Raw genomic sequence first — 22,201 nt, forward strand, 5'->3', positions numbered from 1 at the left:
AGGATGAGATGGCTGGATGGCATCACCAACTCAATGGACATGAGTTTGAGCAAGCTCTGGGAGCTGGTGATGGACAGGGAGGCCTGGTGTGCCACAGTCCATGGGGTCGCAGAGTCAGACACGACTGAGCGATTGAACTGAACATATTTAAACTTTTAAATCAAAAGCTGGGGGGAAATTCTCTTGTGCCTCATGCCCATCCTTTCCTTAACACGCTTGGGCTGGTATCTGCCCTCCCAAGTCAAGCAAGTGCATTTTCAGTGAACCTCATGTCATTAAATCCATTTTTCAGTTGTCTTCTGCTTGACCGCTCACCAGTATTCAACACTTTGGACCATTTCTTTACTGAAACACAGTCTGGTCTTTCCTTGGTGTTCAGGACTGAGAGCTCTCCCGTGCTTCTCCTCTCCCCCTGGCTGCTCCTGGCACCTTTGTGTGCTCATCCTGCCCTATCTGGCCATCCTGGAGATGCTCAAGGGTCGTGTACCCTGGACCCCTCCTCTTCTCACGCTACATTCTCCCTCCAGGGGATCCATCACAACTGATCCTTGGTTTCAGTTGCTATCAGCTGATCACTCTCAAATGTATGTCTTTCCTCTGGTCTCCAGACTTGTGGATCTGATTTCCTACCTGACATCCCTACGTGGATGTCTCAAAGGTCCCAGAAATTTAGCATGTGAAAATGTGAAAATGAATTCAAAGTGAATATGAATATGATCACAAACAGCATCATCCTCAGATCTGGACCTTAGAGGTCCTGCCCTGGTCCACAGACTTCAGAGGACCTCCTCTATCACATACAGCATTTATGAGACAAACGTGGGCACCTCTGTCACTTGGGATCCGGCTCTTAGTTCCGGCACAGCACACCCTGAAACCCCGAACATCTGCTCATAGTTAACACTCTTCTGGCCCCAGGGAAATGCTTCTGCAATCTCTTGCTCTATATCCTGGAAACAAAAGATGACTACAATCGAAGCCTGTGAAAGGCTGAGCTTGAGCCTCTGCTAGATTCCCAAGCACACACTTCTGGAGGGTGGGGAGAATTTAATCAGCAACCCAATTAAGCAAACCCTCATTTTCCCATCGTCTCTGTTCCTATCTTTTTCTTTCAAAATTATTTTTAAAAGCCTTATAGTAACAGCCAAAATACATCCCATTTCTCTCGTTCCTGGGTGGTAATTATCATTCTGAAGTCATTAGAAATTATTCCCACCCATATTCTGTACTTTAACAAATATGTTTGTTGCAAGTTTGGGGGAGAATGGACACATGTATATGCAGTGTCCCTTCACTGTCCACCTGAAACTATCACATTGTTAAACAGCTGTACTCCAATAAAATAAACAGTTAAAATGGTAAAAAAAAAAAATTTTTTTTTTTTTTAGATCTGGAAGGGAGCTTAAAAATCTCCCCTGAGTAAATCAAGTTTAGAACTCACCGATAAGAAAATAAATAAAACATTAAAAATATGCTTTTTAAAACATGTATCATTGTTGGTACATGTTATTTATTTGGCTGTGCTGGGCCTTAGTTGCAGCACTTGGGGTCTTTAGCTGTGCTATGCAAGTGCTTGGTTGCAGCATGTGGGATCTAGTTCCCTAACCAGGGATCGAACCCAGGCCCCTTACAGTCGAAGCATGGAGTCTTAGCCACTGGACCAACAGAGAAATCCCTGTTTGTGTATTTTTAAACTCATAAATGTCATACAACATCCAGTTTGTTATAAAATAAATTGTAACATCCACTTTTGCAACTTTCCTTTACTCAAATATTGGTAAACATAGCTATAATTCATTTAACTGTTGTGTAGCAGGGCATTGTAAGAATAAACTGTACTTTATTTATGCGTTCCTTTATCTTAAGGATAGATTAGATTGTTTCCACATTTTCTGGACCATCAAATGATACTGCCATGCCCATTCTTACCCTTGCTTCCTTGTGCATATGGAGCAATGTTTTCCTAAGGGATACAGCCAGAAGCCAGGTCGCTAGGTTTTAGGGTATGTGTATTTACAGCCTGAAGTGTTGCCAAATCTCCCTTCAAATCTGTTATCGTTGTTCACGCTTCGATCCAAAATGGCTGAGTTCGTATTATCCCACATTTTTGTCAACACTTGTTGTTATCAGAGTTACTTTGATGTTATTGCGGCAGTGAAGCAGTACACAGTTTGGGCTAGGGACGCTGAGCGTCTTTTCATGTTTACTGGCCATCTGGTCTTCCTCTTTGGCGATCTGCCTGGTCACAGCTTTTCTTCATTTCTCCCTGCCTTGTCCTTTTCTTGTTGATCTACAAGGGATTTTTCTTTCTCTTTTTAATTCCCCTTTCATTGACTTTGCTTGGTATGAGGGAATTCTTTCAGCTTTATTTTTTACCATATCGTGTGGCTTGCAAGGATCTTAGTTCCCCAAACCAGGGATCGAACCCAGGCCCATGGCAGACACAGTGGAGGTTCCTTACCGCTGGACTGTTAGGGAATTCCCTGCAAGAGTACTTTATAAATCCTGAATACTCATCCTGCGCTGGTCATGTAGATTGTAAATAGTCTCTATGTTTGTGGCTTGTATTTTTATTTGTTATGTTGTTTCTGGTCTCATCAAAGTTTAAAATTTTTTTAAAGTAGCTTATGTGTCCATCTTTTATTGCCTGTGCAATTTGGTCTTGAGAAATCCTGCCCTGTGCTGATATTGTCCATATATTCTCTTGTATTTTCTTCGAAGAATTTCAGGTTTTATTTTTCACATATTGTTATCTGATATTTATTTTTGGATGTGTTGTAATGCAGGAACCTATTTTGTTTTTTATTGGGACAGGCAATTAACCGCAGACAAGTTAAGAAATAGTCCATCCTTTTCCACATGTCAGTTTTGTCATGTACCAAGTCCTCATAGCTTTGAAGGTCTAATTTGTCCATATGCCAGGACGACACTGCTTTAAATCACACCAGCATTATGGGACTTCCGCCCAGGTTCGATCCCTGGTCAGGGAACTAGATCCCACATCCCACAACTGAAAGTTCCTGCATCCCACAACTAAGACCCAGTGCAGCCGAATAAATAAACAAATATATCAACAAAAGTCACTCTTGTTCTAAAGCTGTGATATATAGTGAGGCAAACACTCAAGTATTCTCCCACTTCAAACTTGGTTTGACTCTTTTTTGGCCATTTACCCTTCTACAAAAATTTTAAGAACAGCTTGTTAAATAAAATATCTATCTAGTACAGATAGAACTGTACTAGATTTACAAACCTGAGGAAAATTATCAGTTTTATATTGAAGTTTCCTCTTCACGAGCATGGCGTACTTTTCTGTTCTTTTTTGGGGGGTCTTATTTTCATGTTCTCCAAAAGAGTTTTATAATTTTATTCATAAAGATCATGCACATATCTTGTTATATTTATTTCTAAGTATAATAAATTTTGTGGCTATTACAAATGCTATTTTCTTAAAACACAATCTTCTGTTTATTACTGTTGTATAGGCATATTGGTGTTTGACTATTCATCTTGCCTCCAGAAAGCGATGTGTTAATTTTGTTTGAGGGTTCTCATAAGTTTTCTTTGTAGATAGGCAATCATCTGTGTACAGTGATGGCTTTCTTTTTTTTTCTTATTGTGTCAGTTCAGATACCCCATCTCGCCAGCATAAGTTGAGTAAAAACAGTAAAACTAATATCTGTGTATTAATGTTGGAAGTTATTTTCTATTCCTAGTTAGCTAGACTTATTTTTTAAATCACTAGTATTAAACATTTTCCCGTGCATTCTCTGTACCTATTGAGATAATCATATTTGTTCCTTTTAATAAGTCAATATTGTAAATATCATTAACAGATTTTTAAGCAGACCATCCTTGTACTCCTGGAATAAACACTGCTTAGTCACATATACACACATGCATACATACATGTACTTGCATAAACTCCACCGGACTCGGTATGCTAATATTTTATTTAGGATTTTCACTCCTATGAGTTCAGTTGGTCCTCTTTTTCCATTATCTAAGACAGTCTATGTAAATAAATACACAGTTCCTTCAAGAGTTAGCAGAATAATACTTATACAAACCATTTGGGTAGCCTGTGTGTGTGTGTGTGTGTGTGTGTATGTAAAATTTCCCATTCAATTTATTAGGATTTATAGGTTTGAGAATCCCAGGGACAGAGGAGCCTAGTGGCTGCCGTCTATGGGTTTGCACAGAGTCGGACACGACTGAAGTGACTTAGCAGCCGCAGAGGTTTGTTAGGCTTTCTATTTCTTCTTGGGTCAACTTTGGCTGCCTTTTATCTAATTTCCCTACCTCCTCAGGATCAAGATCTAATCTGTCCCTGGGGGCCTGATAAACAGCCCTTAGTTAACAGAACCAGTTCCTTCCCTGCCCCCTCCTTGGAACTGTAGCTACAGGCAGCTCATTGTCTGGTTTCGAGTTTCCTCTTTGTTTTTAGACCAAGGATTTTACTTTCCCTTTGAGAACTCAGTCATACATTTAATTTTTTTTTCTTTTTATCTAGTATTTCTAGGTGATGGTGCTTTCAGATTTTCCAGTTTCTCCATCTTGCTTGATTCTGATGTTGTTCCCATTTTACAGATAAGAAAGCTAGGGTTCAAAGTGGTTTAAAAGTCAGCTGAAGGTCACATCACTAATACTTTTACCTAGTTATTGAACCCGGATTTCTGGTTCTGAATCCTCTGCTGTTGCCACATTATACTGAAGTAAACCAGGCAAAACCAGGCAAAACCAGGAAGGGGCAGTAGAAAGTCAAAGCGGTGATGGGGTGGGAGAGAGGCTGAAGAGGGCGTGGATATATGTATACATACAGCCCATGGAATTGCAGAGTGGGCTATGACTAAGTGAGCATACACACACGCGAACACAGCTGATTCACTTTGTTGTACAGCAGAAAGTAACACAACACTAAAGCAATCATACTCCAAAAATAATTTTTTTTGTAAGTCAAAGGAGGAAGGGATCTCATGGGCAAGGTGGAGAAGGCTGGAACGGGGACACCAGGATGGAGATGGATGATGCCAGGAAACACGCAGGAAGGAACGGTGTTGGGGAAATGACCCATGAGACTTCTGGGCTGCAGCTGCTGGAGCATCACTGCCTCAGTCCGTTCTGAGATCCTGAAATATGCAAGCCCCTGCCCCAGACTCAGGCGCGCATGCATCCTTCCAACCAGCATTTCAACTCAGGATTCACGGAGTGTCCAGTTCCGGGTCCCAGGAATGCTGAGAAGGAGTAGGCGCAGTCACGGCTCCTGCCCTAAGGGACCTTACGTTCCAGGGGAGCCAGACTCCAGTCAAACAATCCCCCCAACACGTAGACCTGCGACCTCGCCCAGCTCCTTGGAGGAGGAGCGCGCCTCGGCTTGGGCGGTCGGAAGAGGGGAATTTGACCCGAAAGGAGGGTCTGGGTACCTTCCCTGAGGTTATGGTAAAGGTAAACGAGCGGAGACTTAAGAACGAACAGGAGCTAACTTAAAAGAGAAATGGAAGGAGACTTTCAGGCAGAGAGGGTCCAGGCAGCCGGAGAATGCAGGACGCGGCAGAGTGAAGCACTAAGGAGTGAAGGCGGGTTGAGCGGAGGCCGGCGGGGCGGACCTCCCAGTACCTTAGAGGCCAGGTTAATGACCTGGGTCTTTAACCTAAGGTCAGTGGGAAACCATTGTCTGTGCTTCAGCAAAGTGCCCCAAACCATCAGATTTGCATTTCAGAAAGGTCTGTCTCACACAGCCCTCAGCTTGTTTATTGAAGGCCTTTCCCAGCCTCTCCAGCGATCTCCGTGATTCAAAGAAGAGTCCAGGGGGCGGATGGATCAGGGAGGGGGAGGGATGGAGAAGAGTGAACAGATTTGAGAGATATTATAATGGCTACCCCCGATAGGACTTGATGCTAGATTCAATACCGAGACAGTCACCATGAACCCCTGAGATCAAATCTTTTGAAGGCAGGGACCACATCACACACCTGTCTGTGGTACCCAGGTCCTAGAACACGTGGTACCCAGGTTGTGACATGTGGTGGACTCAACACATAATTCCTGAAATGGCGGAACTGACCAGCAGCCTCTCAAGTGATCCTTTCACCGCTAAGGTTCTTCAATCCCTTCTTATGTGTGGCAACAACCAGCTTCTCTGATACATCACTGGGAGAAATCTGCCAAGGTCTAAAGAGTATTCTTTATAAAGGGGAAGTTAATACAAGAATGAAGGTCTACCTTATCCTAGAACATGAACAGTAACAATACATTTACTGAAGGTGCCGTCCAAGAGTCCAAGGGGTAATTCCCCCAGCAGAAACTTTTACAAGGGTCAGTGATGACGCCGCTTCCCGAGTGGTCTAGTGGTTAAGAACCCGCCTGCTAATACAGGGGACAGAGGTTCAATCCCTGGCCCGAGAAGATCCCACACACCTCGCAGTAACTAAGCCCACGTGCCGCAACTACTGACCCAGCGCTTTAGAGCCTGGGCTACTGATGCCCTCGAGCCTAGAGCCTGTGCTTAGAAATGAGAAGTTACCTCAGTGTGCGCTGCCACTAGAGCAGCCCTTGATCGCTGCAAATAGAGAAAACCCGAGGGCAGCAACGAAGACCCAGCGCAGCCAAAAATAAATAAATGAATATTTAAACAAAAACAAGTCAGTGATGATGGTGCCCTTCTCAGGGCTAGGCTGGGCCCAAGGGTGCCCATCTTGAGGGATGTTCCTGGGACTCCCTGCTGATTCTTGTTCAAAACCAGTTTCCCGGCACATGAACAAGACAGTAAGTGAGCAGTCTTGTGGAAGAAGTACAAATGCCAGGAAGTGCTTGCATTGGCCAGCGGTCTCTTGCCCGGCTTCTACTCAGCCCTGCTCTACTTTTTCCGCATCCAGAACCTCCCACTTTGTCCTCCAGTCTCGCTTGGCTCCTTCCTCCTCTGGTCTCCATCTCCTCCATTTCCCTGCTGCCTCCCTGGATATGTGCCTGTTTTCACCTTTTAATAAGAAGCCCCCGGTGCTGCTGGAAAGAGCAGCCTTCGTCTGGGCTTTATTCTTAGCAAGAAATGTGGTGAAGCTCACAGAAAACCCTGCCATGGCCTGTGGGGCCAGGAGCAGGCACAGGGAGGTGGCCTCATCCGATGGGGTGCTGGGTGGAGCAAGAAGCACCCAGCAGCCTCTGACGGGAGTGATGGGGCTGGGTGGGAGTTTTTTTGGGTGACTAGGATTTTGATGGTGGGGGTTGTCATGGAGATCTCTGGGGATTCAGTTGTTTCTATAAAGTGATGCTTTCAAAAAAACCACAGGGAATCAAATCCATCCGAGATGACAGCAGGTCCCAGGCAGCCTGGTTAAACTTCTCAGGTGGAGGACAAGGGATTGAAAGTACAGATTCCTTCCTAAGGAAAGCTTTTCCCAGGGGATTAGATTGTGAACTAGAAGTGAGGTGGACTGGGCCGCTGCAGTTCCAAGTCAGTCGCCTGATGTGGCGGCTCTGGCCAGAATGGGGTGCGTGCTCCATCATGCCTCCCACGAGGAGGCAGCCGCTCCCACTGTGGGGGGAGTCTGTCCCCAGGGCCCTCCTCTGTCCTTCCCACTGGGCATGGATGCTTGTCAAGGCAGAAGGGTGTTTGGAGGAGGCGGGCAGGGAAAGGGCCGCTCACTCACATGCACCAGGCAGTGCTGGGAGGGCTGGGGGCAAGCGAAGAGGAGGTCCGCAGGCCAGGCTGGACAGGGCCTCGTGGTGGAGCAGGGTCAGCAGGGGGGTGACAGCAGATGGGGGGCCGGGTGTTTGTCCTGCGTCCTCCTCCTCTGCCTGGGCTCCCCACATGTTGGGGAGTGGGGTGAAGGTGAGAGTAGCCGCTTGCGGGTGGTGGTGGGGGAGCCAGAGGGACAGAGGTGGTACAGGCAGGCTGAGCCCTGCCCCCCACCAAATGGGTGGCTGAGGGCCTCAGTGACTCCTGCCTTCTCCCCAGGAGCCCCGGGTTTCTGTGAGGAGTTTGCCAGGGTTTGGGTGGCAGCCAGGCAACAACAGAGGCCTCAGGGTTAGGCCTCAGCTGGGCAGGGGTCTCCTGCAGCCCTGGGCTCGGGGGCTCAGCTTATGCACGTAGACACATAATCTGCTATGGTCTGGGGATCAAGAAGCCTGGAAATGATAAAATGAGAGGAAGAAGAGGGGAGAGAGAGACTCCCCTTGTTCCTTTGTTCCCCCCAGCTCCCCTCCTTGGAGGCACCTTCTCTGTGAAGCTCTCCTTAACCACCCTGCAGTTTCCAGCGCTTCTTAATCACTCCGTACCACGTCTGGGACCCCTCCTGCAGGGACCGCTTGTCATTCATCCTCTAAGGACCAGAGCAATCTACCGCAGCAGTTCTGTACCCCGCCCCACACACCCCGTGCACATCAGACTGGACAAGGAGGGTCTCTCCTTGTACACATGCGGGCCCCACCTCACAAGGCCCTTTCTGAAGCAAGGTTGCATGGTTTGTAAGCAGCTGTCAGAGGTCTGCACCACAATGTTAATTCGCCTCCTTTCCTCTGTATCTTGTCCTTCAACAAAAGTCAAGCTCCCTTTTGTATATACTTGGTGTCTCACTCTGCCTCACCCACAGGTGCGGGCCAAACTGGGAGAGGCTGCACTTGGGGCACTAGCCTAGTGGGTGGGAGGGACGGAACTGGCGTCTCCTGTGCCCGCTTCGGCCTGTACTGGGGAAGAGAGGCGTCGGGTCCGGGCTGGGAGTCACTTTTTCTTTGTTGTGGGCAAGGAAGGTGTCCCTGGGGCGACAGCTCTGCGCGGCACTCACATGGAGTCATCAGAGAAGGGAGGCCTGTGAAGTTGTCTCAAGGGCGGGGGACGGCGAAGGAACGCGGCAGCAGGGCGGGCGAGGGGAGCGGGAGAGGCAGAGGGCGGGGGTGGGGCGGTGCGGCCTGGGGCCCGAGGAGGGAAGGGACCGGGCGGCCCGCTGCGACTCCTGGGAGAAGCAAGAGGGCGGGGAGCAGGCTGCCGGGCTGGCTGGGAGTGGTGGGGGTGGAGGGGGGGGGGCCGTCGCTCCAGGCAGCCCCTGGACCCAAAAAGAAGCCGGCTCCATTCCAGATTCTTCGGCTCCCACCTCAGTACTCCCTCGACTGCTCCCCATCGGTTTCTCTCCTTTGAAACACCGGGAGAGATGCCTACCTTCCCGTCGCCCTCATATCCCGGGGGCGTCTCTCCCCAGGATGCCTGAAGTAGGAGAGAAAGGGAGCCAGGATGGAGGCTCCAGGAGAGGGGAGAAGGGGCTCCTCCCTGGAGGGGGAAGCGGGTGTTGTCCGTTTCTGCAGGGTGAGCGGTTTCAGGGGTGGGCGCCCGGTCACCAGGGCTGCAGAGGACTCCCCGTGTCCGCCGCACAGAGGGTGGTGGGCACGAGAGGGCGTCATCGAGAAATGCTAAGTGTGCAGTGGGGTGCCCTTTGGGTCGGCAGGTCAGACCCCCAGGCTGACCCCTCCGCTAGGAGGGCCGAGGCTGAGCCAGCCGCAGGAGTTGGGGGCGCATAAGGCGACGGAAACAGGAAGTGTGAGGGGCAGAGAGGTCGAAGCGCGGCCGGGGGGCAGCTTTGGTTCCTCCTGGAGAAGGAGCCCTCCGCAGCCCGGCGCCACACTGCCCAGATGCAGCCCCTCTCGAGGTGGGCGGGCAGCGAGGGCTTCACCGAACACCCCCAAGCCCTCTGCTCTCAACCGCCTCCGGGACGGTGCGGAGCTACAATCCTGGGTAGGGAGGCGGGGTCGCAGCACGTCTGCAGGCAGTTTCTCGAAGCCCTCCCCACCTCCGCGCCTTTTCTCCCCAGCTTCTCAGGCATGGTCAAGGAATCATCCCCCTTCCAAACATCAAGGCCCGCCACGTCCACAGACACACCTTCCTCTTAAGCTACTTTTCCTGGGGTACTGACACCCCTGATCCCAGCCTGGGCGTTCAGGTCACAGGGGCAAGCTTGGGAACTGACTTCACACCTCTCCACTCTTCCAGGTTCACAGATGGTTCCTATTTTCCTACGTATTTGCTGATTTGAAGATTCAGGAAAATGGGCCCTACACACCATGAATAGCCTTTGACATCTCCTCCCCATTTCCAAGACTGACTCTACATGATTTCTAGGGTTCTCTCCCCAATCTTTGTTTCCATCTCCTTCTAGTACACCCCTGATAAAGAGACACAGAACCGCAGGTTTCAAAGAGGAAAAAAAGCAAATTTGTTGTTGTTGGTAGGAGGGCACGGAGGGGAGGGCTTTTCACTCTCCCCAGCATCTTGTGGATGGGAGGTTGAGGGCAATAGAAAAGGCAGCAGACAGGGGCCAAGCCCCACTCTGTACAATATAGAAGAATCTGATATAGATACTTTGTATAAAAGCCACTTGTCCTGTTTGTGTCTCTTGCTGGCTGGTCAGGCTGGGGGGCTCTGGGGGACAAAGAAGCCAGGCAGGGGGCGGGCCAGGACTCCAGGACACCCCATGGCCCCATTCTCTGGCTGTCCCTTGTGGGGTCACTTTGGATCCTTGGTGGGGGCATAGCAGAGCTCCAGTGGTCGGGACACCTTCCAGAACTTCTCATTCACCAGCTCCAGGGTCAGGGAGCCATTCAGCGTCTACAGAGGTGGAGGAAGGGGGAGCAGAAAAGTGAGTTGGAAAAGATGGTAAGATGAGAGGAAAAGTGACCAAACGGAGAGGAAAGACAAAGAAACAATAAACGGGGCACAGTGAGGACACGGGCGATGGGGAAGAAGGACGGACACGGAAAGGAGACAGATGCAGAGGAGAGGGCGGGTCGCTGAGGAGGTCGGGTCCGCAGCTGCGCACCCCCCTACCCTCCCGCCCCGACACTCAGGGCCGCTCACCGTGAAAGCCCCGCCCCCGGGAGCGATGTAGATGGTGTACTGCTTTTCGCTGACGCCCTCCAGACTGGGCAAGGCAGGCTCCTCAGGGCCGTCGGCTCCTCCGGCACCCCCACCCTCCCCTCCACCCCCATCAGGTCCCGCGGTGGCATCAGAGGTGCCCCCTCCAGGCCCTCCCGGCTCCCCCGCCTCCTGCTGCTGCCTCCGCTCGAGAGCAATGCGCAGGGCCAAGTACTTGGAGAGATGGTCCACTGTGGCATTCCCAGTGGTCTTCACATACCTGGGTAGGAAAGGGGGCAGACTGAGGGCACAGACGCCTCAAATGGAGCAGCCAAGTGGGAGATGGGCACAGGGCCGCTGGGCTGGGGGCTCTTTCTGGGTCTGGGCGAGGCCCACTTGTGATGCAGACCATGACCCTTGGTTTCTCAGTGGTCTGGGGAGGACGAGGCTCTCACCTAGTCTGGCAGTATTCTCCCTTCTCCACGAGCAGGGGGTGCGGCCGGAACACGAGCTCGATTTCTCCACCTGGCTCTGGGGGGCTGGGAGCCCCGGGAGGGCTTGGGGGGCCCAGGGTCCCCCCTCCCAGGGTTCCTCCCCGGTCACCCGAGTCTTCAGAGCCGGCGCCCCCACCCACCCCACCAGTGCCACCCCCCCCTGTCCCTACACTGCTGCCCCCTGCGCCCCCTCCTCGGGGTCGCTTGGGAGCAGGGCCTGGGGCAGAGTCTGGGGCCGAGTCTGAGCTCACGTCCTCTCCATCCCCCTCTCCCTCCCCGGGCTCTCCTTCGCCCCCACTCATTGTCGTGGTCTGATCTGACCCGGGCATCGGCCGCCTCACACGCTGGGCCCTGTGGGAGCAAGTGGTCGAGATTAGAAAGCACCAAGGATAAGGGCTTTAGACTTTAAACTTCAGAGAATTAAGAAACCAGGGAAATCTCAACGATGATTCCTAATATTTATTCCATACTAATTATGTGCCAAGCACGTTGCTAAGTGTTTGCACTGATTGCCTCAAATTACACAAATCCTACAGATGCAGGTAATTATACCATTTTTTTTTATGGCTGACGAAACTGAGGCTTAGAGAGGTTAAATCATTAGTCTGAGATCATAGTCGCTTTGCCTCTCAAAGTGTGGTCTAAGACCCAGTAGCACAGGCTTGAAGAAACACAGAATCTGGGCCCAACTCCTGACCTACCGAATTAGAATGTACATGTTAAACAAAACTCTCAGGTAATTCAAATACACATTGAAGACTGAGCGATGCTGCCCTAGGAGGTGATTTACTTCCCGGCAGTGTGACCCCAAAGCTTATGCTCAAAAGTCACTCTACTGCTCTAACTTCTAGAAAGTTAGAAGGCGAGGTATTCATTAAGAATAACAGTGCCAGGGACTTCTCTGGTGGTCCAGCGGCTAAGACTCTGCACTCTCACTGCAGGGGACCTGGGCTGATCCCTAGTCAGGGAACTAGATTCCACATGCTGTAACTAAGACCCTCTGCAGCCAAATAAATAAGTATTAAGAAAAAAAACCAATAGTAGTGCTAGTTACTAACTAAAAAGCTATGTTCACATCCACGACCTCCAGGCATGCAGTCAGATGGTGGTGGGCGCTCACGAGGCTGAGACCTAGCAGCAGAGACCCCCAGGTGTCTGACCCATGGCTCCATCCCATCGCCCCGCGTCCACCTCCCTGTGGCCCCCAAACCTGTGCATGGCCTGCATGCGCAGCCCCTCCTCGATGCTAGAGCTCAGCGCCTGCTGGTTGTGCAGGCGGCTGAGGCGGATGAGCACCCGGTCTTGGTGGGCCTCGTACTCCTCCCGGCTGGGGTAGATCTTAGAGATCAGAGCATCGAAGTTGGGGTCTGGCCGCAGAGACCGCTTGGATACCAGCTTCTTTCGGCAGGTAGGGCACTCCTTATTCCTGGGGTGGGAGAAAGGTCGCCCTGAGCCTTCAGTCACTGGGGACGGAGGGCCCGCTCTCTCCCCCTGCCCCCACCTCAAACACGTCCCTCCTGTTACCCGCTGCGCAGGGCCGTGACAATGCAGTCAGAGCAGAACCGGTGGAGGCACTCCTTGGTTGTCATCGTGTTCTTCAGCATGTCCAGGCAGATGGGGCACATGAGCTCTGAGTGCAGCGACCGGGGGGAAACCGCAATCTCGGTACCATCCATGATGGCTTCCTGGAGATGGTGACGAGTGGAAAGGCGGTGGTGGAAAGAGGTAAAAGGGATCTTAGAAACAAGCAGTCCATGAAACTGGAGTCTTGAGAAATGCAGTGAGATGGCAGAATCTGGGTACCCCATTTGGCCACTTGAGGAAGAGAGAAATCCTAAGAGTAGGTGCTTTGAAATAGGATGATCTGAGGTTTGGCGATAGGCCTGGAGATGGGCACGGCACAGATTTTCCTTCTGGGGAAGACTTTAGTCAACAGAATTTCTTCCAGTGCGGTCCTGGGACTGCCTATATCAGAATCCCTTATCGTGCCTGCTAAAAATGCAGAGTCTGGGGTCCCATCCCATTACTGTTAGTGTGTGTGTGGGGACGGTGTGTGTGTGAGATCCGGCCCAGAATTCCATTTTTAATGCACTCCCAAGGGGAGTCTTAAATGCACACACTTGTGATGCGGAACTGAAGACCAGGGAAGTTCATTTCAGCCTGTTTACTATCTTTCAAGCGAAGACAATAATACTTGGCTCTACCTCTCTGGCACGTCAGTTTTGAGGATTAAACGAGCTAAATGTGAAAAGTGATTCCAAAGCAGGGTAGGGAGTGAGAAGCTGGGTAGAAAGGGGCCAAAAGTGGAAAAGCGGCTGTGAGAAGGGGGGTCTGCGGATGGAGCCGTCTAGTGAAAGGCAGTAAGTTGCAGTCGGAGAGCCCCTGTCACCTGCGGGGTCCGGTGCAGCTCATACAGGCTCAGTTCCCACGTTTTGCTGGCGTTCTGGGCGTTCGCCGGCGTCGTCATGGTGACCGCACCACGGCTGCCCCGCCGCCGCGCCGGAGAGGTGGGCTGGCGGATGGGGGAAGGGTGTCAGGGGGCCCGGCCCTCGCGCGGACCCCGCCCTCCGGGGCTCCCCGCGCCGCGCCCCCGCGCGGCCCCTCACCCGGGTCCCGCCGTCGGCGCCCCAGCCGCCGCAGCGCCGCTCCCGGGACCGGGCTCTCCGGCCGAGGCCGTCCGGTCCCCAGCCGCCGCTCAGACAGCAGCTCGCACCGCCGCCGCCGCCGCCGCCATGGCCCGGGCGCTGGGCCCTGCGTCACTTCCGCCCGCCCGCGCCCCCCCCGGCGGCGGGGACGTCACCCGGAGGCGCGCGCGGGTGGCAGCGCCGTGGACGCCGGTCCCCCGCCACCGCCGCCGCCATGGCCCGGGCGCTGGGCCCTGCGTCACTTCCGCCCGCCCGCGGCCCCCTCCCCCGGCGGCGGGGACGTCACCCAGAGGCGCGCGCGGGTGGCAGCGCCGTGGACGCCGGTTCCCCGCCCCCGGGGCCCGCGCCGCGCGGGGGCCGCGCTCCTGTCCCCGGGCTGCCGCCGTCCCCTCCCCGAAGCCCCCGTGGGGTCCTCCGCTCCGCAGGGCGGGGCCCGGTGTCGCCGGACCCCGGGGAGGGGCCGCCTCCCCCCGGCCCGTGCCCCCGGCGGCTCTGGGGGCCTGCGTACCCGCTTCCCCCGCACGGCTTCTCCGCAGTCCCAGCCCGGGATCCCAGGGCGGAGGGGGGGAAAGCCGCAGAGGAGTCTCTGCCGCTGCCGTCCTCCGGCCCCGTGAACACGGCCGAGTCCCGACGTGCCCGGGATCCCCTCCCCACCCGGGGGACCTGCGCCGCCCTCCGCCTTGGCTCTCCCTACACCCTCCGACCCGCTCTCCCCCTCGAGGTTTGGGGGCGACGGCTCGGGACGTCCAGACTCAACTCTCGGCCAGAGCTAAAGACTCGAGAATTGCGTTTGGACAATCAGGAGCCGCGGCCCGGGGCGGGGGAGGGAGGCGCCCGGGAGGTACGGGGGGATGAAGGCACCACGCGGAAGCAGGGACACACACGCACCCGCACGAGGTGGGGCCCCTCTCGGGGACCGCGTGTGCGCGTGTCGTGGCGGGGGCGGGGGGGCCCGCCAGGGGCCGAATGTCCGGAGCGGGAAGCGGGCATAAGCCTCCTCCAGGACTTCCCAGTAAAGGAAGGGTCGGGGGAAGGAAGACAAGAGGAAGGGGCAGACCATCCCCATTGAGGGTAGGGGATGAGAGGGGTACGGGGGGCGGGGTGGAGGGAGAGATCCTGATGGGCGTCCTGTCTCCTCCAGCCTGAACTGGGGTGCCAGGACTTGGGTTGCAACTGCCAGGGGGTGGCCTGTCTCTGGGGCAATGCCGCAGTGGGTCCCCTCACCCCCTCCCCCGGTTCCCTCTACTTCCCTGTCCTCTCCTTCAGTCCGTGGCCAGTCCTTATGTGGGCTCCAGAGTCGATTAGCGCGGACCCCCTCCCCTTCCTCCTCCTCCCAGCCCCCTCCCTTCCTTCTGCTCTCCTCCAGCCCCTTTCATCGGCTGGCCCACTCCCCTAATCCTGGCCCCCTCCCCTAATCCCCCCATCCGACCCCTGGCCGGCTGCAGCTATTGTAAGGTGGAGAGAAAGGGGAGGGGGGACTCAGAGAAAGGAGAGGGGTGGGGGAGGGCCACCTGTTCCAAGACCCCCTCTCAAGGCTAGACTGGACACCAGGATGGGACCATGAACAAATCACCCTTGGGGACTGTAATGACCCAGGGAATTGGGGGGAAGGGACTAGGGCTACAGGATCAGTGGCAGGGGGTGAGGCAGAGACCCCTCCCTCCAAAAGACCCAGAGTGTCACGCACACACACTGACACACACTCTCGCCTCTCACACCCGGCGGCGGGGGTTGCCCTGGGAGACCAGGCAGTGAAAGGGAACAATCCTTCGCAAAAGGGAAAGGAGGGGGAGGTGGGGAAGGGTCTGAGGACTTGGACACAAGAAGAACCGGAGGTGGCAGGGAAGAGGTTTTGGAATTTATTAGGGTCACAAGCACCCCTGCCTCCCATATTCAGCATTCCTGAGCCATACACAGCCACCCCTTTTGTAGCCTGGGAACTCCGAGTCCTCATCAGCAGGAGGCCAGCAGAGCAGTGGGGGAGTGAGCAGAGTCCAGGGTCCTTGAGGCAGTTACATGAAAAGACCTCCTGGGAGGGGCAGAAACATTTGGACAGATGTGTAGGTGGAGACAAACCGGCTGCAGGGGAGGCGCCCACTTCTGTCCCTGGCCTCTGGGAACTCCTGCCCTTCCCTCGGTGGCTCCAGACTCCTCTCATTAGCTTTCTCCTATCGTCTGGGTTCGACTTCTCTGCCCTCTTCCTCCCCACGATGGCCTCATACCAGTGACTTCCACTGATGCCCCTGTGATGTATCCACTGTCTTCAGATGCCAAGAATGCGACGACATCTGCCACATCTATGGGAGTGGAGGGGAGGGAGCAGAATCCTCACTCTCACAGGCCCAAAGTAGCTGTCACCTCCCACCAGAATCCTCCCCACCCCCCACTACCAATCTTAGTGAGACCCCCCTCAGATACCATAGGCTTTAGGGTCTCTTCATTCAGTGCTCACCCTCAGGGTTCCCCATATGTGCCATTGGGATCATTCCAGTCACCTGTAAGGAAACACTCATGTGACTGAAAGTTTCTTTTGTGGGTTCCCTATGCAGTTGTTGACTGCTGTTTGCCTTGCACTGGGCCCAGCAGCCTCTCTCTGAAGCTGGGAGAGGCTGGCCTCTGAATCATTCTGCCCTCCACCCACAGTCTCCTACCTTGTCCAGCACTTTCTGTGGCACTTTCTGGGTCATGGGTGTTCTAATGAACCCTGGGAGGACACTGTTGCAGCGGATCCCGTGTCTGTGGAAAGGCGAGTGTCTGCTGACTCCAGAGAGAACTGAACACTGACCCCTTCCTCCGATTTTTCACATGCCCCCAGGCGTCTGACCAACCGTCCAAGTTCCCGGGCTGCAGACTGGGTCAGCCCAATCACTCCAGCCTTGGATGCAGCATAGTTTGTCTGTCCCATGTTCCCCACCTATGGGTGCGCCGGAGACGTGGGATGAGTCAGGGGTCACAAGGAGGGGCTCTCCTCTCTGTGCCCACTTGACTGGCTCACCTCCTCCCAGCTCAGCCTGACCTTGCCTATGATGCTACTGATGTTGATGATGGAGCCAGGACAGCCGCTGGACACCAGGGCTTGGGCTGCAGCCTGAGTGACTAGAAAGATGCCCTGTGGGTGGAGCGGGAAAGTCACAAGGCAGGAAGGATCAGTTGGGGTGACGGTCCTCCAACTCTCTCCCCAGGCTAGAGGACCCGGGTTCAGAGGTCACCACCTTGAGGTTGACAGCTATGACTTTGTCCCAGTTGTCCTCAGACATGTGGAGTAGAAATTCATCCCTGGTGATGCCCGCACAGGACACAACGACAGACGGCGGGCGAGAAAAGCAGGCCTGTGGTGGGGGGTGGGGCGGGGGTTACACACCGAGAAACCGTGCAGAGCCGAGGGCTGTGGAGGCAACATTATAGGGCTTTAAAGGGGCGAGGGCGTCTGGCTTTCACCTGCACTTGCTCCAGCAGGCGCCTGGCGGCCCCTGCCTCGGACACGTCAGCCTGGAAGGCGGCGTGGACTCCGCGGGGCGCCCCCTCCTCGCTCCCCGGCCCTCCCAGCAGCTGCACCGTCTCCCGCGCCGCTGCCCCGTCCAGGTCGCAAGCGGCTACGGCGGCACCCTCGGCGGCGAGGCGCACGCTGACGGCGCGGCCGATGCCGCCGCCCGCACCTGGGACGGGAGAGGACAAGCGGGCGCGGGGTCAGAGGTCAGCGGAGCGCAGAGGTAGTAAGACCCGGGCCGGAGATCAGGGCGACTGCGCGGCCCGACGGCGCGCCCCGGACGTCACGGTGGCACCCCAATCCGCCCGAGAGAGGAGCCCCCCACCTGTAACCAGGGCCAGCGCGGAGCGCAGTCGGAGCGGAGACGCCATGACAGCCGGCGGCCGGGCGGGGCCCCACGCTGGGCCACTCCGAGCGCAGAGGGGGCGCGGCTAGCGCGGAGCCGAGCCAATCGAAGCCCGGCCGGCGGCCACAGGCGGGGCCGGCCCCCAGCCGCGGGGGCGTGACCAGGCGCCGCTGCTGGGGGGCCTGGGGAGCCGCGGGAAGGGGGCCCCAACTCCCCGAAAAAGACAAAGACTGCGCGTAGAACGCAAGGTCCGAGGGTTTTATTTCCGGTCCCCACCCCTCCTCTATTCAAAGTAATATAAAAGAATAGAAACAAACAAAAAAATCAGGCTATGAGATTAGCAACTAGCCATTCCCGCCCCGCCCCCCAATCACTCCCAAATCAGGTCACACGATTGACGTTTATCCCCGACTTCTGCTACTCCCTTTGTGGAGGGCTCTGGTCTTCCCTGGAGCCTCCACCAACAGGCGGGAGAGAGGGAGGTGGGCCCTGGAGAAGCCTGTGCGTGGCGGCTTGGTCCTCTGTGAACAGGTAGGGTGGGGGACGTGGGGTAGGACTCCTCTCCTTCGGCCTTCCGGCTCTAGTCCTCAAACCCAGCAACATGGTCAGCACGTGCCCAACACTAGGGCCCCCCTGGACTTCATCCTCACCTCTGCAGCCCCTGCATGACTGCCCCATCTTGACAGCCCTCAAGCCAAAGTCACCATTTCCCTAGGATACAACTCTCTCCTTTGGCAGATGTCCTAGGCCAGGACCCCCAGCCTCCGCAGACCCCTGACCTGGAGGGCTTAGAGGCTAGAGGTTTGGGGCTGGTTTACCCCATCTCTCACTCGAGGTGGGCAATCAACACCATCATGACAACTCCCCCCAACAGCCCCAGCACCTCCAGAAGTGACTGCAATGGTGATGCCTCCTTCAGCAGCTCAGGCAACACCGACACCGTCGCTATGTAGATAAAGCCACCAGCAGTGAATGGCAGAATCCAGCCAGGACCTGCGCCGCCTGCCACGTCACTGCCCACTGCCCCTCCTTCAGTTAGAAGGGCACAGGCTGCGCCTGCCAGTGCCCCTACTGCCGTCAGCAGCTGCAGACGCATCGCCTGGTGGGCAGAAGAGAGAGAGGCGCTCATCAGCGTCTGGAGGTCATCGGTGGCCTAGGCATGGCTGGAATGGTCTAGGAGTGCAGAATAGGGTGCATGTCCTTGGAAACTAAAGGGTAAAGCAAAAAGAGGGGGGCTAGAATAGACACTTTCTGAAAGATCTTAGAGTTCCCTTTCCACAGACCTTCTGACTCAACAGGTCACGGTAGGGGGCACGGTGTGAAAGACCATACTATTCAGATGGTTTCTGGATTACAGCTCAAGAACTACTGACCTGCAAGACAAACATAACTTCTTCCTTTTCACTACTAGAGGATCCACTGTCACCAATACAGGCCTACCTCAGAGATACTGTGAGTTCAGTCCCAGAACATCACAATAAAGCAAGTCACATGAATTTTTTAGTTTCCCAGTGCATGTAAGTTATATTTACCCTATCCTGTAAGTGTGCAGTAGCATTATACCTGCAATGTTAAGAGCTTAATTAAAAAATACCGATTAAAAAAGGCTAACCATCACCTAAGCCTTCAGCAAGTTGCAATCTTTTTGCTATAGTAACAGCAAAGATCACAGATCAAGGTAACTATAATAAAAATGCTTGAAATGTTGCAAGAACTACCAAACGGTGACTGAGATGTGAAGTAAACAAACAGTGTTGGAAGAAAGGTATCAAAAGACTTGCTCAACAGAGTGTTGCTACAAATTTGTAAAAAATGCAGTATCTGCTAAGTGCAATACAGAAACACAATAAAACAAAGTATGCCTGTAGTACAATTTGTTTCAAACTCATGAGTGGCAGTCTGGTTTGGGGCTAGGTGAGCAGAGGGTAAAGGGCTTGAGGTAACCATGTTTGGTGTACACCATCACCAACCTGCTTTTTGCTGCAGCCAGACTGGACCAAGATGGCAAAGTCTCCTACTTCATGGGGCACCTCATGTAGCAGAACAGTCATTGTGGTCAGGATCCCCAGCCCCCGGCCCCCTCGAAATGAAGCACCAATGGCTAGACCATCCGTGAAGTTGTGTGCCAGGTCTGCAGCCAAGTTCAGGTACCCTGATACACGTAGGTCTTTTACAGGAGAAAGGGAAGATGAGACAGTTAGAGGCATTCATCACCCCTAGTCCCAACCATGATCAGCCATTATCACATCTCCCCGAGAGACCACTTCATATCCAGCCCCAGTATTTCCCAGACACCTGCCATCACCCACAGCGCTGTTTCCAGCAATTCACAACGATGTCTCTGGCCCAAGCCTATGGAACCCTGGCTCTCACCTGACCCTGCTTTCTCCTCTTCAGCGTTCTGAGGTCTCACTGGCCCATCTTTGGGCCTTGTACTCCCCCCTCTCCTCTTCCTCAAGGCCCCTGCCTCCTTTTCTTCTTCCTCTGAGCTCTGTTTCTCCTTCGAAGAACGCTCTGTACGTGAAAAAAGGAATTGGTGTAAGCGGAGAACAAAGATCTGCCAATATATCCTCACAAGGCTAGTCTCCTCCCACTTCAGAACCTTAAAATGAGGAGATCCAAAGGTAGGCAATGTGGCTTTCAGAAAAATTGTTCCTGGGCTCACCCTGTCTTCCATGTTCATGACTTTCATGTGTGTGACCATGAGCATGTCCATGTCCGTGACTGTGTCCATGTCCTCCTTTTACATGTCTCACAAATTTCTCCACCACAAGAAAGGCGACAATCCCACTGAGGACCCACAGTCCTACAGAGAGAATGGGGCCCTGGCCTGGGAATAGACGCATTGAGACATTAAGGGAGATGTGGATTCTGGACTCTTCCTCCCCAAGCATAGGAGAAGAACAGGAGAGACAGACCTTCTCCAGCACCCCAACCCGTGTCTCCACCCGCCCCTTCCTCACCACTGTGGGAATGTCCATGTCCTGGCTGCTCCAGAGGGTGGTGAGAATGAGGTTCTGGAAGAAGAGGGAGAAAAGGCCAGATGAGGGAACCAAGCAAGGGGTGTGTATTTTCAGGAACACTAGAAGGTCAGGGGTCACAAAGGGGAAAGAACAGTCTTGCCCAAAGACTAAAATTCATTAAGATTTGAGGTAGAAGCTAAAGATCACTTACCCAAAGCATGAGGAATGAGGTGCAGGAAAGCATCTCCCAAGAGCCCACCAGAAGCAAAACTCAGCAAGATCTGGAGCAAAGAGCGGTGGCGAGCGGAGTTTGACTCCACAGGGATAAGAAAGAGGACGAAAAATGGAGCTGCAGAGATCAGCACCGTGGCCCCCAGTGCCTGGTGAGGGAGAGTCAGGGGTTAAGAGGCATGGGGTTTCCCAACAATACAGCATCAGCCTCCCTCTGCCCCATCCCCAGGGGACTCACATAGGCCCAGAGAGTGACACTGTCCAGGTCCTGCTTGACGCCTAGAGCCCCAGACTCCCCATAGCCTCCATGACTGTGCTCATGGTCATGTCCGTGTCCTCGGTGGTGGAGGCTCTCATGGGAGTGGCCGTGACTATGGCCATGGTGCAAATCCTCGTGTGCATGTCCGTGGTCGTGACCGTGGGTATGCCCATGCCAGATGCTCTCGTGAGTGTGGCCGTGGCCATGGGCATGGCTGTGTCCGTGGTGGAAATCCTCATGTGAGTGCCTGTGGCTGTGGCCGTGGAAGTCCTCGTGCAGGTCTTCGTAAAGGTCTCCATGACCCCCGTGTCCGGCCACTAGCAGCCCCAAGGCCGCCCAGGTCAGCAGTCCCACGGCCACCCAGCGGGGGGCCCCCAGGCCTCTGGCCATCACGCTGACCAGAGGGACAGAGACAGTGACTCCACTTGGCCCTCACTTCTACACCCATGCGGGGTCCGCTTTACTCCGTCCGCGCCCACCGTCCACTTCTATGGGCCGCTCCCCCATTCCGTTCTGTCCCCACCCACATTGTTCCCGAGACTCTCTTTATCCCAAACCCCTTCCCTGATACAGGGCCCCCAGGACTCCGCTCTAGGCTTCGATCCTCCACTTTATGGACTCTCTGGGCTCTCGTCTCTATGACCCGCAAGGTGAGGAAAAGGGCCTGGAAAGGACAGTAGAGAAAAGCAGGGAATTCTCACCGGCTCCGGGATCCTCTCCTTTCCCGGTTTGCTCGGACGTGGCAGTCCCGCCCCTAGCTCCCGCGAGAACTTGGGAGTCCCGTTCTACCTCGGTCCCAGCACCTTTACCAATATGGCCACACTCCGGGTGGCGGGGATGCGGACCAGCCTTGGCGCGCATGCGCGGACGTGGAGGTTATTTAAGGGTACGCCGGGCGAGACTGGCTAACAGGCGGGAGAAGACCGCCTCCTCCGTTTC

The 22,201-nt window shown here is 54.3% G+C and overlaps 3 protein-coding genes across 4 annotated transcripts; all 3 read right to left on the bottom strand.

Moving 5' to 3' along the window:
* Positions 10,176–14,179, bottom strand: RING1 (ring finger protein 1). Its single transcript, XM_018038587.1, has 7 exons — positions 13,938–14,179; positions 13,721–13,843; positions 12,856–13,016; positions 12,542–12,757; positions 11,293–11,682; positions 10,841–11,117; positions 10,176–10,591 (listed from the first exon to the last, which is right to left on the bottom strand). The coding sequence occupies exons 2-7, from the start codon at positions 13,796–13,798 to the stop codon at positions 10,490–10,492; spliced, it is 1,224 nt and encodes a 407-aa protein (XP_017894076.1). The 5' UTR covers positions 13,799–13,843; positions 13,938–14,179; the 3' UTR covers positions 10,176–10,489.
* On the bottom strand, positions 15,813–17,903 carry HSD17B8 (hydroxysteroid 17-beta dehydrogenase 8). 2 transcript variants are annotated; one of them, XM_018038590.1, is made up of 9 exons: positions 17,789–17,903; positions 17,415–17,632; positions 17,189–17,305; positions 16,972–17,085; positions 16,805–16,890; positions 16,628–16,712; positions 16,429–16,471; positions 16,199–16,273; positions 15,813–16,005 (listed from the first exon to the last, which is right to left on the bottom strand). In XM_018038590.1, the coding sequence occupies exons 1-9, from the start codon at positions 17,832–17,834 to the stop codon at positions 15,989–15,991; spliced, it is 801 nt and encodes a 266-aa protein (XP_017894079.1). In that variant the 5' UTR covers positions 17,835–17,903; the 3' UTR covers positions 15,813–15,988. The 2 variants fall into 2 exon arrangements, with proteins under 2 accessions (XP_017894079.1, XP_017894080.1); XM_018038591.1 differs by having other exon boundaries at positions 16,993–17,085; positions 17,789–17,902.
* SLC39A7 (solute carrier family 39 member 7) lies at positions 18,047–22,190 on the bottom strand. Its single transcript, XM_013973920.2, has 8 exons — positions 21,964–22,190; positions 21,242–21,656; positions 20,984–21,152; positions 20,773–20,826; positions 20,475–20,639; positions 20,183–20,323; positions 19,780–19,976; positions 18,047–18,908 (listed from the first exon to the last, which is right to left on the bottom strand). Exons 2-8 carry the CDS (start codon positions 21,650–21,652, stop codon positions 18,636–18,638), a joined length of 1,410 nt encoding a protein of 469 aa, XP_013829374.2. The 5' UTR covers positions 21,653–21,656; positions 21,964–22,190; the 3' UTR covers positions 18,047–18,635.

Source organism: Capra hircus, chromosome 23 (genome assembly GCF_001704415.2).
Source record: "Capra hircus breed San Clemente chromosome 23, ASM170441v1, whole genome shotgun sequence".
In the NCBI taxonomy this organism is placed as follows: domain Eukaryota; kingdom Metazoa; phylum Chordata; class Mammalia; order Artiodactyla; family Bovidae; genus Capra; species Capra hircus.

Coding starts and splice junctions, on each gene's coding strand:
- RING1 (XM_018038587.1), bottom strand. CDS start 13,798: ATGACGACGCCGGCGAACGCCCAGAACGCCAGCAAAACGTGGGAACTG. Junction 13,017..13,720: donor AGCTGCACCGGACCCCGCAG/GTGACAGGGGCT, acceptor CACCATCTCCAG/GAAGCCATCATGGATGGTAC. Junction 10,592..10,840: donor CCGGGGGCGGGGCTTTCACG/GTGAGCGGCCCT, acceptor CCACCTCTGTAG/ACGCTGAATGGCTCCCTGAC.
- HSD17B8 (XM_018038590.1), bottom strand. CDS start 17,834: ATGGCGTCTCCGCTCCGACTGCGCTCCGCGCTGGCCCTGGTTACAG. Junction 17,633..17,788: donor CGCGCTGGCCCTGGTTACAG/GTGGGGGGCTCC, acceptor CTCCCGTCCCAG/GTGCGGGCGGCGGCATCGGC. Junction 16,713..16,804: donor GCAGCCCGGGAACTTGGACG/GTTGGTCAGACG, acceptor GCCTTTCCACAG/ACACGGGATCCGCTGCAACA.
- SLC39A7 (XM_013973920.2), bottom strand. CDS start 21,652: ATGGCCAGAGGCCTGGGGGCCCCCCGCTGGGTGGCCGTGGGACTGCTG. Junction 20,324..20,474: donor TCATGAACATGGAAGACAGG/GTGAGCCCAGGA, acceptor TTTCACGTACAG/AGCGTTCTTCGAAGGAGAAA. Junction 19,977..20,182: donor AGAGGAGAAAGCAGGGTCAG/GTGAGAGCCAGG, acceptor CTCCTGTAAAAG/ACCTACGTGTATCAGGGTAC.